At 39.8% G+C, this 15,518-nt stretch overlaps 1 protein-coding gene and 1 non-coding gene across 4 annotated transcripts in view; one reads left to right on the forward strand and one right to left on the reverse strand.

The window, feature by feature from the left end:
- SEMA6A (semaphorin 6A) overlaps positions 1 to 15,518 on the forward strand; it is a 153,042-nt gene that overhangs the window by 109,338 nt on the left and 28,186 nt on the right. For 2 of the 3 annotated variants that reach the window (XM_049873612.1, XM_049873613.1), the window contains exons 11-17: positions 798 to 929; positions 3,628 to 3,783; positions 5,217 to 5,393; positions 5,734 to 5,874; positions 5,962 to 6,042; positions 8,517 to 8,575; positions 11,196 to 11,216. In XM_049873612.1, the coding sequence (XP_049729569.1) occupies positions 798 to 929; positions 3,628 to 3,783; positions 5,217 to 5,393; positions 5,734 to 5,874; positions 5,962 to 6,042; positions 8,517 to 8,575; positions 11,196 to 11,216 (767 nt within the window). Of the gene's footprint in view, positions 1 to 797; positions 930 to 3,627; positions 3,784 to 5,216; positions 5,394 to 5,733; positions 5,875 to 5,961; positions 6,043 to 8,516; positions 8,576 to 11,195; positions 11,217 to 11,353; positions 11,405 to 15,518 lie in introns of all 3 variants that reach the window. The other variant, XM_049873611.1, reaches the window with a different exon arrangement.
- On the reverse strand, positions 4,424 to 4,478 carry LOC126070743 (U7 small nuclear RNA). Its single transcript, XR_007516266.1, has one exon. It is a non-coding gene; the product is annotated as a U7 small nuclear RNA (small nuclear RNA).

The raw sequence follows: 15,518 nt of genomic DNA on the forward strand, positions 1-15,518 counted from the left end.
GTTTCTTACCATTTATTTTATCAAAACCAAGTAGCTACCATAGTCAAAAACAAATGTCGGTTCAAATATAAACAGTGTACCCAGAAAAATGAATAATTCATGCCTTCTCATTATCAATGAAAAAAAAAAATCCCTAAGTCCTTCCAGGAGTGCCAGGCAAGGACGTAATTATAGGTGGAGATTACCATCATTATTATTATTTAGCACTTTATAGAGCTCTTTATTTGCATAGCCATGGTGCTTTAGTCTTATGCAAATAAATAAGAAGTAAAAACTCAAATGTACAATCATGAATATAAAATATGTGTGGGTTTCCCTTCACACACTTTCTCATACTCTGAGTGCTTAGCTGAAAGAACCAAGTTCAAAAAGCATATGTGGACAGCGAGGGGATTTTTACTTCAGATGTTCACCAGTATTAGAGATGCAGAATGTTGTCCAGATATTTTATCTTTGGATTATTGATGATAGTTCATACCAGGGAATTCATGAAACTCCTAAATTATCTCCAGCTCAACAATTCTACCTGTATAATCAACAGTGGTTTCCAGAGAAAGTGAAGACATGAAGGGTTTTGTTGTAACCAGCCCTATTTTTAAGGCCATTGATGAATGTTTCATTGAAAGCATTCAATGAAAAACATTCTCTTTATGCATTAGGATCCCTTCCATTTATAGTCTTCAGAATGGAAACCTTAAATTTCAGCTGCCTGTAACAGGAAAGTTTCCTTGGAGTATGTTTTCCAAACTTTATGCATAACTACTGAGTAATGCTTTGTGTGAAATGTCACGTTGCAGCATCCCTGGGTCTGCAGTCTGTGCCTATGACATGCTTGACATTGCCAATGTGTTTACTGGGAGATTCAAAGAGCAGAAGTCTCCGGATTCCACGTGGACACCAGTTCCTGACGAACGAGTGCCTAAGCCCAGGTACATGTGAATATTTATAAATCACTTTTAAGCTTCTAGACCTGGTGAGCCTTGCTTCTCTGATAGTGACCATCCTATATGAGCTACATGCTGGTGCCTTCCACACTCAGCACGCACAGACACATCCTGGAAGCATGGAAAGTGCTGTGAGGTCATTTGCCTTCATCCCCTTAACAAACCCCAGATTTACCTGTAATTGTATTCAAAGCAATATCTCTTTAGTCTTTTGCTTAGCCTCTACGTCTGTGGTCTGTCCACTGTAATCTGAGAATAAGAGGTACCATCTGGTCCAGACAGCCCCATTAGCCTATAGATGGGGAAGCTGAGACCCAGAAAGGTAAAGTGTATTTTGCAAGTTCTCAAAGCTTGGTAGATTATTCCCACTTTTCTTCCCTGCTTTCATTCAACTTTACAGAGATCCATGAGCCCTGGTGGTGCAATGGTTAAGTGCTTGGCTACTAACCAAAAGGTTGGTGGTTCAAACCTACCCAGTGGATCTATTGGAGAAAGACCTGGAGATTTGCCTAGAAAACCCTATGGGGCAGTTCTGCTCTGTCACATGGGATCACTATGAGTCACAAATCAACTAACGAATGTCTTTAATACCTAATAAAGTATGAGTTATAAGTGATGTCCCCTGGATCTTATGACCAGGCCAAGTCTGAGTTGAGCCCAAGACTTGCAGGCTAAGGGCAAGAAGAGCCCAGCAGATACAGTGGATCATTAGGATATCTCTGGCCTCCCAGGTTCTGGTCTGTTTCATGTCCAGATGCAGCACAGAGTCCCTTTCTCCCAAATCGCACCCTACAATTGTTTTCATAGGGAACCTTTGATCCAGAGGCAATCTAGAGACCTCTTCGTCCTACATAATCTCCTTCATATCCTCAAACTATGAATACATTCTTTCTAACTTGGACAAGAGGGGGATTCTCCCCCAACCCCGTGCCTGCCTTCTCTACATGACACACGTTCCATGCCTGCAGTAGAGCATTTGCAAGCTGAGTTATATAGAAGCAGCCGTGTGTGGCTGCCGTCTCCCACTGAATTTGTGAGCCTCTGGAAGATTTACAATTTTGTATTTTTGCTTCCAACTCCCTCCCCCAACCTCCAATCCCCCACACAAATTACCTAGCCTGGCATGTTTAATTGGACTAACTTAGATAATGCGAACCTCCATTCCCAGGGGAGAAACCCATGTGATTCCTTAGCCTTCATCACCTGAATTATCTCACATGTTCACACTCTGTTGCTTATGGATAGCAGACTAGGTGCAGAACTCACACTTAACCTCATTCATTTTCTAATAAGTGTTTGACAGTAAAGGCGCTGCCCTATTTTAGCTACCTTCTAGATAAGCTCTGGTGGCACACTGTTTAAGAGCTCAGATGCTAACCAAAATGTTGGCACTTTGAATCCACCAGTAGCTCCCTGGAAACCCTATGAGGCAGTTGTACTCTGTCCTATAGGGCTGCTATGAGTCGGAATCGACTCGATGGCAAGGGGTTTCCAGATAAGCAGGAAGCGGAGGTAAGCCTGAGGGCTGGGGTTTCAGGGAGTACTGAGTTAATACAATCCCCTCTGAGTGTGAAGATGCTGTCACTCAGACACTGTCATCAGAATGCATACATAGAGGGACTTTATAGCCATGTCAGTGGGTTGACCCTGATCTTTCCACATGCTCGCTGTGTCCCTCTTACAGACATCAGGGGCTTTCACTGTGCTGGCTGGGTTAGTACCCTGAAAGCCAGTTGCCGGTGAGTTGGCTCCAACTCATGGTGACCTCATGTGTGTCAGAGTAGAGCTGTGCTCTATAGAGTTTTCAATGGCTGGTTTTTCTGAAGGAGATCACCAGGCCTTTCTTCTGAGTTGCCTCTGGGTAGACTCAAACTTTCAGTTAGCAGCCGAGCACGTTAGTGTTGGCACCACCCAGGGACTCCTAGCCCGCTGAAGCAGGGTTGAATTAAAAAGCATCAGTTGCATGAGAGCTAATCATGCCTGGGCTGTGGAGGTCCAGTTCCCTCTCGTGTGCCAGCGGGCAAATCAGCTGTGCATGGATAGGATTAGCCTGTGTATTTCCCTGGTCTGAATTTACTGGGGTGTTCCTTAACTCCTGAAATCATAGAATTTTTTTGTAGAAGTGAATTTTCATTGTCATTGTTCAACTACAAGGAAATAACCTTTTAGGAAAAAGCCTTTAGTATATTTGGTTTTTCATACCTGCCATAATGAAGCAAAAGTAAAAAAACAATGAGCCTTGCTCCTTTGTGCCCCTGAACCTTTATGAAGGCCTTTGTTTTCTACATTTGCAAAACAACCAACTTGATTCTCTCCCTCTATAGAGCAAATGCCTGAAGAATGTCTGCCAGGGTTTTAGTAGGAGTAGTGCAGTCCCTGAGATATGTGCAAACCATGCACTTGTTCACTTGTTTCAAGCTCCATCACTGTTGACTGGGGTTTATTTGTGCTGCTGAGAGGAAGCCAAGCTGCCCCTGGCTAAGGCTCCCTGTGGAACAAGGAGGTGGCCCAGAGGAAATCTAAGCATGTTTTATTTGGTGGCATTCGGCATTGTTCAACTTCCTCTTCTCAGCCTGTGGTACATTCTCCCTCATGCCAGATGCTTAGAGAAGCAGTTCATTCAAAGAATTTGCCATAAGGCACGAAATAAGCTCCCTCCTTCCCACCCTTTGTTTTGTTCTAGGCCAGGGTGCTGCGCTGGCTCATCCTCCTTAGAAAAATATGCAACTTCCAATGAGTTTCCTGATGATACCCTCAACTTCATCAAGACGCACCCGCTCATGGATGAGGCAGTGCCTTCCATTATCAATAGGCCGTGGTTCTTAAGGACGATGGTCAGGTGGGTGGTGAGCAAATCAGGTTCTAAGTGGGTTTCCCTGCCTCCTTCTCATGCGCATAGAACCAGCCGTGCTTTGAAATGCCACAAACATCTTCTGTTATCCTGGGCATTCATTCAGCTATGAAATGCTGACGGGTTGAATGGATGCCATCAATCCTCCATAGCCACATTCCCAGTGACAATATTTCCTTATTTCCAGGTTAGTTGGGCCCTTGCCAGCTTTTAGAAAAAACAAAGATATTCTCTTCCGGGTTAGCCCATTAACCCAATCTGGGCAAAAATTGAGAAGCAGTGAAGGAGAATTAGTCAATTACTTGTTTGGTATCCATGTCCTGTTGGTTGGCTGGTTGCAAAGAGGTCCCTGGATTGTTAGCTGTCAAATGGAGCATGGATGTCACATTTACACAAGTATGTCAGCATGAAGGCTTCACATTTAATATTCCTCATCTGGCCAACAGAGAAAGGATAGCCGATTAGAGATCTGTGATAACATGAAATACTCTTATATTTATTAAGAGCATATTTCCAAACAATTCAAAAGACTTTTCCAAATACCATCCAACTGTGGCAGTCATCAAATAAAACATTAATTAATTTTACCTCTTTTTCTTTTTTTTTTTTTTTTTTTTGGTGGGGCTAGGGGGGTGATCTTCCTGCAGACCTCCTAGACAAATTCTAAAAGAGCTATAACACTATAACACTACCTCCATTTCTTATACCATGACTTTATTGAGAGGTATTGAAGCACTATAATGGCTCTTGCCCATAAGATGGAAAAAAAAAAAAATCATGTATAACTTGCAGGAAGATCCATGTTTTCTAGTTCAATAGGTTATCTACAGAACGTTGAACAATCAGAGGATTTCAGAGAAAGGATGCCTAAATTGGACTTATCCTAGGTATGTGGTGTTCCATGGATCTTGTTTGGCTGGTTCACCCATATATTTATTGGAAGTGCAGCTAACTCTCTACCGCCCCATTCTTCAGAGATCTCTCAGCCCCTGCACATACAGTCGGAAAGCTTTCCCATCTGACACTGTGTTTACAAAGGCTTTACACTTCAGAGGATGAGTATGGAGAAATGGTAGCATTGCCCTTTTTTCGGTATTAAGTGATATACTCAAAGGAGACATCAGCCTTTCCTTGTTGCTCATGGAGGGGATAATTGCTGAGCGGTTTCAGATGGTTATGGCTGTCTGTTGTGGAACTTGGCCTTCACACACACACATACCGCTTCCTCCACCCCCTCCCCCACTTGGAGCCACACTGATGTTCTGCATATGGGTCAGAACAGTTTGAGAGTATTATTTATATGTGTATATTTTTATTGAGGTTATTACTAGAAAGTTATGTCACAGTTGTTTGAAGTGGAAAAGGGGACACTTTAATGATAGACCAACAAAGAGATTAAAGATGTGATCCTGTCATTCTAGATACCGCCTGACCAAAATTGCAGTGGACACCGCTGCTGGGCCCTATCAGAATCACACTGTGGTTTTCCTGGGATCAGAGAAGGGAATCGTCTTGAAGTTCCTGGCCAGGATAGGAAATAGTGGTTTCCTAAATGACAGCCTTTTCCTGGAGGAGATGAGTGTTTATAACCCGGAAAAGTGAGTGGAATATTTGGTTCCTCCATAGTAATGATTTCTTATGCTATTATGCCCCCTTTTATCCAGAGAAAATCATGGAAGACTTGGGTTGGAAGCATTTTTAAGTAGTTTTAAGTGTTATTTATAAAAATCTTTTAACACATAGAAAGCATAATTTTTTCCTTGCCAGTAATTGTGTGTGTGTATATGTATGCACACACATAAGTATCTGTTCCACCTTCAGTTAGAAAGAATTAAGAAATCATCTTGTGGGTTGTGAGGTGGGATGTGAGGATGGTAGCAGAGAGAGAAGAATTGACCCAAAAGTCTATAAATACGATACCCTGCCTTATAAAATTAGGTGCAGCTATGATGGAGTGGAGGACAAGAGGATTATGGGCATGCAGCTGGACAAAGCAAGTAGCTCTCTGTATGTTGCATTCTCCACCTGTGTGATCAAGGTTCCCCTTGGCCGGTGTGAACGTCATGGGAAGTGTAAAAAGTATGTATTTTGCCTCATTGTCCATTAGAAAGTCCACAGTGATTAGAAAGAATTCCTAGGTAGCTCATGGTTACCCTCTTCCTACAGAACCTGCATCGCCTCCAGAGACCCATATTGTGGGTGGGTAAAGGAAGGAGGTTCCTGTACCCATCTGTCACCCAGCAGCAGGTAAGGAGCCCAAGTGTGGGAGAGGGTAAGGTGGCCTTTGGCTTATGTGCATTCCAGATGTACAACTAGCTGTACTCATACACACCAACACCACCCAGACTTCTGTGCACCAACCTCGCTGAAAGGACTGCCAGTTGCTCTTCTTTTCTCGTTTCGTAGAACCCCACAACATCACATGTGGTAGATTTCCAACTGATTTATCATTGCCAAACTGATTAAAAATACAGAGAGAAGGGAAACACAGTGGGCTTCTAAGTATTCTCTGGAGAGACAGGCAAGAAAGTGCATGCCGTGTTCATCACAGTGCAAGAGCAGCCGAGAAAAGGAGCAATAGGATACCAATTAGATTACTGATCTGGTTTGTTCAGCCATAGCAAAACCAACTCTTCTAATTGACTGTGCAGGGCTGAGGGGAAATTGCAGAGCATTTGTTAAGCGATGCATTTGTACAGCAAGTATGGTGTATACGTCCAATAAACCTTTCTCCTACACCGAACAGCACTTGACCATATTACTCCATAGGCCATGAATCAATTTTTGGCAATTCTCCAGCAGATCAACTAGATCAGAACAGTCTACCATGCCTGTGATTTTGGTGTTTAAAATTGTTAGCCTAGCTTTAAATGCTTAGATGGCATTGGTGAAAAGGTTTCTTTTTATGTTTTTACATCAATGGATATGAAATCCAAAATAACATTTAGAAAAATATTTAATGCATGTCCTTGACAGGTTGTAGCAACTCAAGAAAGGTGCCATATGGCAGAAAAGACCTTTGTAAGCCATTCCATCAACCTCCCCAGATCACATCGCTTTAAGCCTCTTCTCTCATTTTAGAATAACTAGACAGAGAAAAGGGCCTATCTAATGACCACCATCTGTACAATTTGAGGAAAAATATTCCCATAAACAGAGCTAATGATAGCTATAAAATCTGACCTGGAAATTTGATTAACACAAAGGTTTGACTCACTGTATATCATTAGAGCAGCATTACAAGTAGCAATATTGACATACTATAACGTTAGAGCTTTTTATCTGTCCATGGGAACCCTCGAGTTGGAGGAGGAAAGGATCACAAAGCACAGAGAGGGAAGTTAAGAAATGGCCTGTGTCCTTTCTGTATTCCAGATGTGGCCAAGGTAATGAAGACTGATTTTTAAAAATTATTTTTTAAATCCACCTCAGAACTCCAAGACAGTTCCCTTAGGGGTCTACATACATATTTCAGCCACACTGGCATTGCTCAAACCTTGTGGAATTCCTCTTGGGGAGTGGGCTTCAGGGCCTGATGAATACTTGCTTTCACTGGGACTAGAAATTTTAATCCCCCGGCGATGAATTTGATTTTTCACACAGTAAGAACATTGGAAGGCAAACACGGTGGATTATTAGATCAAGGTGTGACTTTCAAAATAAATTAGTTTGCCCATATGGCTCGTAAGTAAACTCCAAAGGCAGTTGCAATAGAGGAGTTTCACTTAGTATGTTGCAGGAATAAACAATTTATTTCCCCCAAAGAAGGATAATACTCCTTTGGATTTTCCTGGTGTACTTGTTTAAGAAGTCAAAACTGGTAATATTAAAATTGGTCTTGTTAATTTTACATAGCTTAAAAAAAAAAAAAAAATTTTTTTTTTTTTTTTAAATACAGCCCAGTGGTGACATGGGAGACATGTAAGGAGGGTGAGCATGTGGAGAAGCTTGAGAGTAATATTGCTGAGGGTCAGGGGTAGGACTGGAAGCAAACAAAAAACCGAACTGGTCTCAGCAAAACGCACCACCAGATCCTACCTCCTCACGGCCCCACACATGTGTCCTCTGGCCACTTGTATGGGCCAGAGGCCTTTACCTTTGACTAAGTTATTGCAAAGAAAAGAAATAGACAAAGGCCAGGGAAGGCAAGAGTGGGATGGAAGAAGAAGGAGAGAAGAAAAAACTTCTGTTTTTAGTTTATAGACTTCTATGATTGGCGGCTCAAACTTACCAGCTGTTCCCCAGAGGAAAGATGTGTCAGTCTGCTTCCATAAAGATTATAGCCTTGGAAACTCTGTAGAGCCGTTCTACTCTGTCTTTTAGGGTCGCTATGAGTCAGAATCGATTTACCAGCAAGTGGGTTTTTTATATTTCTTAAATACAAAGCATATATTTTAACATATAAACTTCTTAAATATTTGAAAAATGCTCAGAGAATCAGAGTAAAAGAAGGATATAAATAATCCACAAACTAATTAACTTCCTGAGTAATATCTGAATTAACTGCTTAAGCCATGGCTTCTCTTTGGAGAGTCACATGGGACTTATTTCTGTAAACTTCAGATATAAAGATTCAAGCTGTTACCTATTTCTTTTTTTGCTCCTGCCACTCAATTTATCAAATTGTGTTGCTTTCTTTAGTGAAACTTAAGACCCATTCCCGAATAGTGACTCACATTGCTGTGTTTGTTTCTGTCTTTCTTTCCCTTTTTTTTTTTAAGACTGACTTTTGAACAGGACATTGAACGTGGCAATACAGATGGTCTGGGGGACTGTCATAGTAAGTAAAGCTTTTTACCCATAATATCTTTGGGCAAAGATGCTTTTATAGAATGGCCTAGAAACACTCCCCCACATGTGGAACTGAGTGCAGCTGGCACTAAAGCATGCATAAATAACAGAAATCATCTTTCAAACAACAAATTTAAAAAGTATTATGGTTTAAAGCCACTGTTTTCAACGTTTTTACTATAAATGCTGGCACCTAGTTTGTTATTATAGTGCTCTAAAGGATATTAATTATAGTAGAGCAGTAAGTTATATCAGCATTTCCCTTATAAAACCACAGTGTTGTTTTTTTAAAAGTGCTGTTATGCTGTTGGAGCCCTGGCTGCTCTGTGGTTAAGAGCTCAGCTGCTAACCAAAAGGTCAGTAGTTCAAATCCACCAGTTGCTCCTTGGAAACCATATGGGGCAGTTCTACTCTGTCCTGTAGGGTGGCTATGAGTTGGAATTGATCTGACAGCAATGGGTTTGATTTGGTTACACGGTAAGTTTTAGCCAAATAATGAAAAGATCGATCACTATATTCTAGCTTTCTGATTGAGTGGGACAGCTGTATTCTAAGAAATAACCCACTAAGTACAAGATGATCCAAAATAACCTTTAAAAAAGGAAATAACCTACTACCTAAACTCAAAGTTGATTTCAAAATTTTTGTTAGAACTTAATATTAAGGGTACTAGTCAAAACTCTGTCCAGTTATCTTATGCCCTGATTAATATCAATATTTTCCTGAAAATGCCCTATTAGAGCTAATTCAAAGGATAATGCCACATTTTTAGGAAAAATTTAGTTTTGGGGGTTTCAATGTTAGATAGCCTGAATTTCAAGAAGGTTGCATTCAAAGTGGCACCAAAAAAAAACAGTTCCTAACAGAGTGAAATTTTATTACTTCTGATATTTGATTCTATAATGAAAAACATGGATATAACTCTGTCAATCTTTGAGCCATGAGAACTGAAATTTCAGACTCTAGGGTACCATTAAATTTTCTACCATATGTCTTTTCAGAGACCAGATATAGTCAAATAGAGAAAGCTATATAGGCAGCTTTATCTCCAGATGTATGTGTGTGTATATATATATAGAGAGAGAGAGAGAGGTACACAAAGTTCATATTTATTATGTCTTCACACACGAAATTAGCATAGGAGACAGTGTCATCACGAAAAATCTGTGTCATTTGCATTTTATCTGTATCAGTTACACAATTCGGTGTTTGATCAGGGGACCTTAAACCTTTTGGAGCCTTATAACTCCATTTTCAAGGAAAAAGGTTTTGGGTTCTGTGTGTATATGTATGGGTGAGGAGCCCTGGTAGGGTAGTGATAAAGAGCTCGGCTGCTAACCAAAAAGGTCAACAGTTCGAATCCACGAGCCAATCCTTGGAAACTCTATGGGGCAGTTCTACTCTGTCCGATAGGGCCGCTATGAGTCGGAATTGGCTAGATGGCAATGGGGAAAAAGAAAATGTATGAGTGACTTTAGTGAATCATTTTCATCCTATTTTTAGAGACTAGTGGTATGGGCACCTATATAAAAACAGGAGTATAGGTAGGTATTGAACATGAATATGTATATGAAAATACTGTCTCTACAAAGTGTCCACTACACTTGTAAGATTACACCCACATCTGTGTCTTCAGGCAGAGCAGCCTAAAGCAGTCCCTGTTCTAGCCCAGGGGAAACCCTCAGGTTCAACCTAATGATTTACTCTCTATTCCCAGGGTAATCAGCAACCAACCCCCTAGACCGGCATGCCACCTAGCCTTTAAACTTTAACCTCACTGCTGCTCAAGGCAGGAGTAAAGCTGACCCTCTATTTGCCTGTCTGCCTTTCCCAGTGGCTTCTCCCCACCCTGTGCTCATTCAAAGAATGCTCCTGCGGGAACGTGAGATGCTGCTGTTAGGCATACCTGTTCACACAGGTATCAGAGAGGATTTAGGTGATTTTTGTGCAATGAATTTTTAACAGAATTTTAAGGAGAATTGAGGAAACCATCAACAGTCAGTGTCAGAGGCGATCTCGGGCTAAGCGAACCCACCGATCTGACCAAGACACACAGCACAGACAGACACCTGTTGCCTGATGTGCTTGTGATTGGTTTCTTTTTTTCCCCCTTGTTTTTTTCTTTTTTTAATTTCCCAAGAAAAAATTCTGTTGAGTTCAGAACACTGTGATACTGGACAGTTCCTCATAGCACGGTTGCAAGGATGCAATGAGAGAGAGTATAAAGAGAAGTGCTTTGTAAGCATGGTCCACATGTTACTTATTTTATCCATGCCCGTGCCCCTGAGTATAGAGTGGGGCTCAGAATCACCTATAATCATAGTTACCATTCCTGCTGCTAACTCTTGCTTTTTCTCTGCCTCTTGGCAAAGGCAGTGACTTTGAGGAAACTCACTTGGTGAAAGAGAGATGGAGGTGTGAAGGCAGAAACGAGAACTGGACTGAGTATAAAGTGTCTTATGTTACAAGCAGGAATTAAAAAGCACTTACTTAGTATTGGGATCATATGTTAGCAGAGTTTTGTATGAGCTCATTCCCACTTAGTATGTAAGCCACACTAAGTAGAGCATAAAACATTAAATAACCTTCTTCTCCCTTTTGTCTTTCAGATTCCTTCGTGGCACTGAATGGTAAGGAAGACATTACTTTCACAATTTCAGTATCGGTGAAAATCTATTTGGGAAGTTCAATTTCACTAATCCTCTTGAGTATTTTCAAACCTTGAGTTTCTTTAATTAATTTTTTTATCCTCATTATTTTTTTATAGACATTTCAACTCCTCTACCAGATCATGAAATGTCTTACAACACAGTGTATGGTCAGTTTATGTATTTCTTTCTTTTTTTTTTTTTTTTTGATTTTTCAAGTGACTTATCCTGTGGTAGTTTAGTTTTCATTCCTAAACATTATGGACCAGATTCTTCAGGACCCCAATTCACTAAAATTTTTCTAGATTTCACTAATGCTTCAAAAATCACTCTGCCTATATGAGACCATTGATGTGTGAGACTGAGTACTAAATGTTTAATCCGTGTAACATGAAATATGTCAACCTTAGGGAATTTGCTGACTATATTTAATGAGTTCTTAAGGGAGAGGAAATTGCTTTTAGACATAAGTATATCCAAGAGAAAAGAATAGTACTTTTAACTAATAGTCCACAGCTCCTCAGCTGATACCCCGAAATGCTGGCTTTCAAGACAACACGGGGAAAATCTATACAGGGTATGGAAACTTGGCTCCTTTCAGGCAAAACCATCCAACATGGCATGAAATTAGCCACCAGATTATAAATTCACAAGAGCATGAATATGTATATAGGTTCTCAGTGCAGTTTCTTCAGAGCACATACAAGGAAGAGTGATGCAATGGAAATGACGTGCAAACAGGATTTATGCCATTGTCCTGCTCTGAAGTACACAGACACTATATTAAACAAAGCTATCCAGTCTGTAAACAGAGTATTCTGAGCTCTTTGTAAGAAAAATTGAGATGTAGCCATACCATTTACATTTCTTAAAAACCCAAACCAAATATTTATTAGGTTAAACTCTTCATGTGTTTTTGAAGTATAACATGAAAAGCATATGTTTCATGGCAAATTGAAGCTTCTGCATTATAATGGAGATGGATTTCATTGATAAAACTATAAACATTTTATAGTTTGTGTGTTTAAGATCTGTAACAGAGTAAAAGTGCCAGGACCGTCTTTATTTAAATATAAAAAACTCATTGCCATCAAGTCGATTCCAAATCACAGAGACCCTACAGACAGACCAGAACTGTCCCATAGGGTTTCCAAGAAGGGGCTGGTGGATTTGAACTGCCGACCTTTTGGTTAGCAGCTGAGCTCTTAACTGCTGAGCCACCAGGGCTCCTTATTTAAATATAGGGGCAGATAATAAAGTAGGGGGAAAGAATGAAGAAAGGAAAATAAAAGGAAAGGTCGATTTAGGATGCAAGGATTCAAGATGGTTGCAAATGCATTACATAGCTCTATTCAAACTCTCACTCCATGTCTAATTAGTGCAAATAATGGAACACAATGCTTGGTTTTTCCTGAACAGCCCACTCGTGGTGTGAGGCAGTGTGGAATAGATGAGCCTGAAGAGTCTGTCCGCCCTTAACATTCTCTCATCTGCGATTCATGCCAGAATATTGAACATCAAAGACTGGAAGATAAATTGTTCAGAAGGCAAATGTCATCTAGCTTACCTGCCCTTCAGAAAGAAAACCCGCTTAGCATCTGATCTTCTCCAATGTCATACTTTGCAATCAGTTCCTATAATTGAATAATCTTTATCAGATATTGAGAAATTTAGATATTGAATCTAACTGAGCAGTAGCCTCTCAGCATTCATCAATCATACCAAGACCAGTTTTGACTACGAGGTAATTTTTTATATAAATAATTAAACCATGGGATGCTCTCTATGAACAAAAATCATTCTCCAAGCTACAGATCTCTTATTTCCTTCGCGAAAGGAACAGACCTTATTAATTCTTCCGTATTAACACTTTAAAGGACAATGTCCATTCATCTTCAGCACTTGATCAGCTATTTCTGTGAGGAAAGTAGAAAAGAGTTGGAATTTTCCTTTCAGCTGATTATCTGTCCATTTCAGGCTAACTCTATCTAGTGTGAAGCAGTTAGATGATTAATTGACTGTCAAAATGAGGCATGGTCCAGACAGTACTTTAAAAAAAAGTAGGAGACTTTTTTTTTCATAAATTATTACAAGAGATGCTTGTTTTGGAGTTGTTGTGTGCCATCATGTCATTTCCGACTCACAGGGACCCTGTAGGATGGAGTAGAATTTATATAGGTTTTCTTAGGCTGAAATCTTTACGGGAGCAAATCACCAGGTCTTTTCTCCCACAGAGCTACTGGTGGATTCAAACCACATACCTTTCAGTTAGCAATCAAGTGCTGTAATCATTACACCACCAGAGCTCCTTATTTTGGAGGTAATAGACCCCAAATGGATTTAATTAATTCATTTACCAAATACTTGTTTAGTGTCTGTATGTTCCAGGTACTATAACAGGTGGTGGATTTGTAGCATCACAAGAAGGGCCAGGTTGCTATCTTTATGAGCATGAATGTAGATCTGGAAGCCAGCCTCAAAGTCCAAAGTGTCCATTGTTCCTGGTTCTGTTCTTTGTGCATCCCCAAAGAAAGCTCAGTCGCTCAGTGCAGGCCTATAGAGTGAACCATGGAATCAGAGCTGCCCAGCTCACAAAAAGAAGGGTCATTTCATACACCATGCAGACTTTCTGCTTGGCCAAAGCTCTGTGCAATGCCAGTTACATATGCAAGAACACTTTTTTTTAGTGAATTGGACCCTGATTTATTTTCCTTCCTTCCTTGTCTCATATTGATTTAGTGTCTCTTTTTTGTCTAATTGGGCTGCAATGGTTGTTAATAGGTTAGAGTAGTTTGAAGGGTCTCTAACCTCTGGAATCACAATGATTTGTAGATATAGAGAAACAATATGATGCATATTAAAGTTAACTTTTAAAATATATCTCTATCATTGTATTTTATAGCTCCATTGAATAAAACATGACCTTTCTTATTGGACTGACAAAGTAAAATCATAGGTTCCAATTCTGTTGACATGTAAAACCATATCCACAAATGATTGTCTAATTTTATAGCATTATTTTGGTTATAAAGTCTCTTAGGGAATACATTAAAAATGAGATAGCCTTTAAAATCAAGTTATAAGAAGGAATATAAGCGGTTTCCTTTTAACATTTTTGAAGCTTGGGGAGGTTATAAGACACATCTTTGATGACTGATTTCAAACTAAGGACTGCTGCTTAATGGAGCTTATAGGTGGCGGTTCTAAAATTTTTGAGAATCAGGTATTACCCTCTCCAACTGTTTAATTCACCATGAAGACGTGTTCCCTAACTTCAAGCATAAGTTTAAAAAATTACGAGCTCATGCTACTCTACCTTTTTTTTTTTTTTTTTGAGTAAATCAGATGCATGGTTTCTCTAGATTTACATATAGAAAATGAAGATGTGATGGGTATTAGACTAACACTTCAGCAATAGGGAGAAGAGGCTGATTTCTCACATTTGTGTAAAACATTTTCCTACCTAACCACCATCTGGTCCACATTAATTTCCTCTCATAGCCATAGCTTTCCATTACCAGTGAGTTTTCCATGTATTTGCAGCATATGGTCCAGGAAATCTTTCTACAGAGAATGTGTCCCCGAGGCATATATTTCCTGTAGATTACCATATTAAGAAATGTTCTCCCTAAACCATACTTACGGCATTACCATAAAATTGCCCCTTGAACACAGTTAAATTGAAGGTGCTCAAAATGCATATCTATTCAGGTAAAAGAAATTCTTGCTACTTGGAGGGGAGGGTTGTTTTTTTTTTTTTTCTTCTCTCTCTCTCTTTCTAACTCTCTACAAAGCTATTGCTAATTGTTTGCTTATGCTGGGTGCTGAACTCTCTCTTAGGCAGACCCTATGTTTCCTTAGAGCCGTCTTGAATTCAGGAGTGGAAAATACAGGCTATGTTTTAGACCTCAATAGAAACAAAAAAGGATGCAAAGGAAATTCTGACTTTCCATTTCTCAGGCTAATTTTCCTGCTTCTCTTCTTATCAGTATTTTGAGATGAGCTGTGAGACCCAGAAATGTAAAAACAAAGTCTAGCTCCAAGCACTTTCCTTGAGTTTTCAATGAACGTGTTTTTAGTGGTTGGATATGAACCAAACGACAAAGCGGATGTTTGAAGCTGTGTGAGAGCCAAACGAGTTCCACACAAAAAGGGTCTTCTTAAATGCCACCGAGGAAATCTTTGGTTTGCTTTTTTTTTTGCTGAGCAAAATTTTAAGAAGATAAAAAGCTTTTTTTTTTTTTTTTTACTTGATGTCTATAACTTGCAATATTAAAGTCTACA

The sequence above is a fragment of the Elephas maximus genome, chromosome 2 (genome assembly GCF_024166365.1).
Source record: "Elephas maximus indicus isolate mEleMax1 chromosome 2, mEleMax1 primary haplotype, whole genome shotgun sequence".
In the NCBI taxonomy this organism is placed as follows: domain Eukaryota; kingdom Metazoa; phylum Chordata; class Mammalia; order Proboscidea; family Elephantidae; genus Elephas; species Elephas maximus.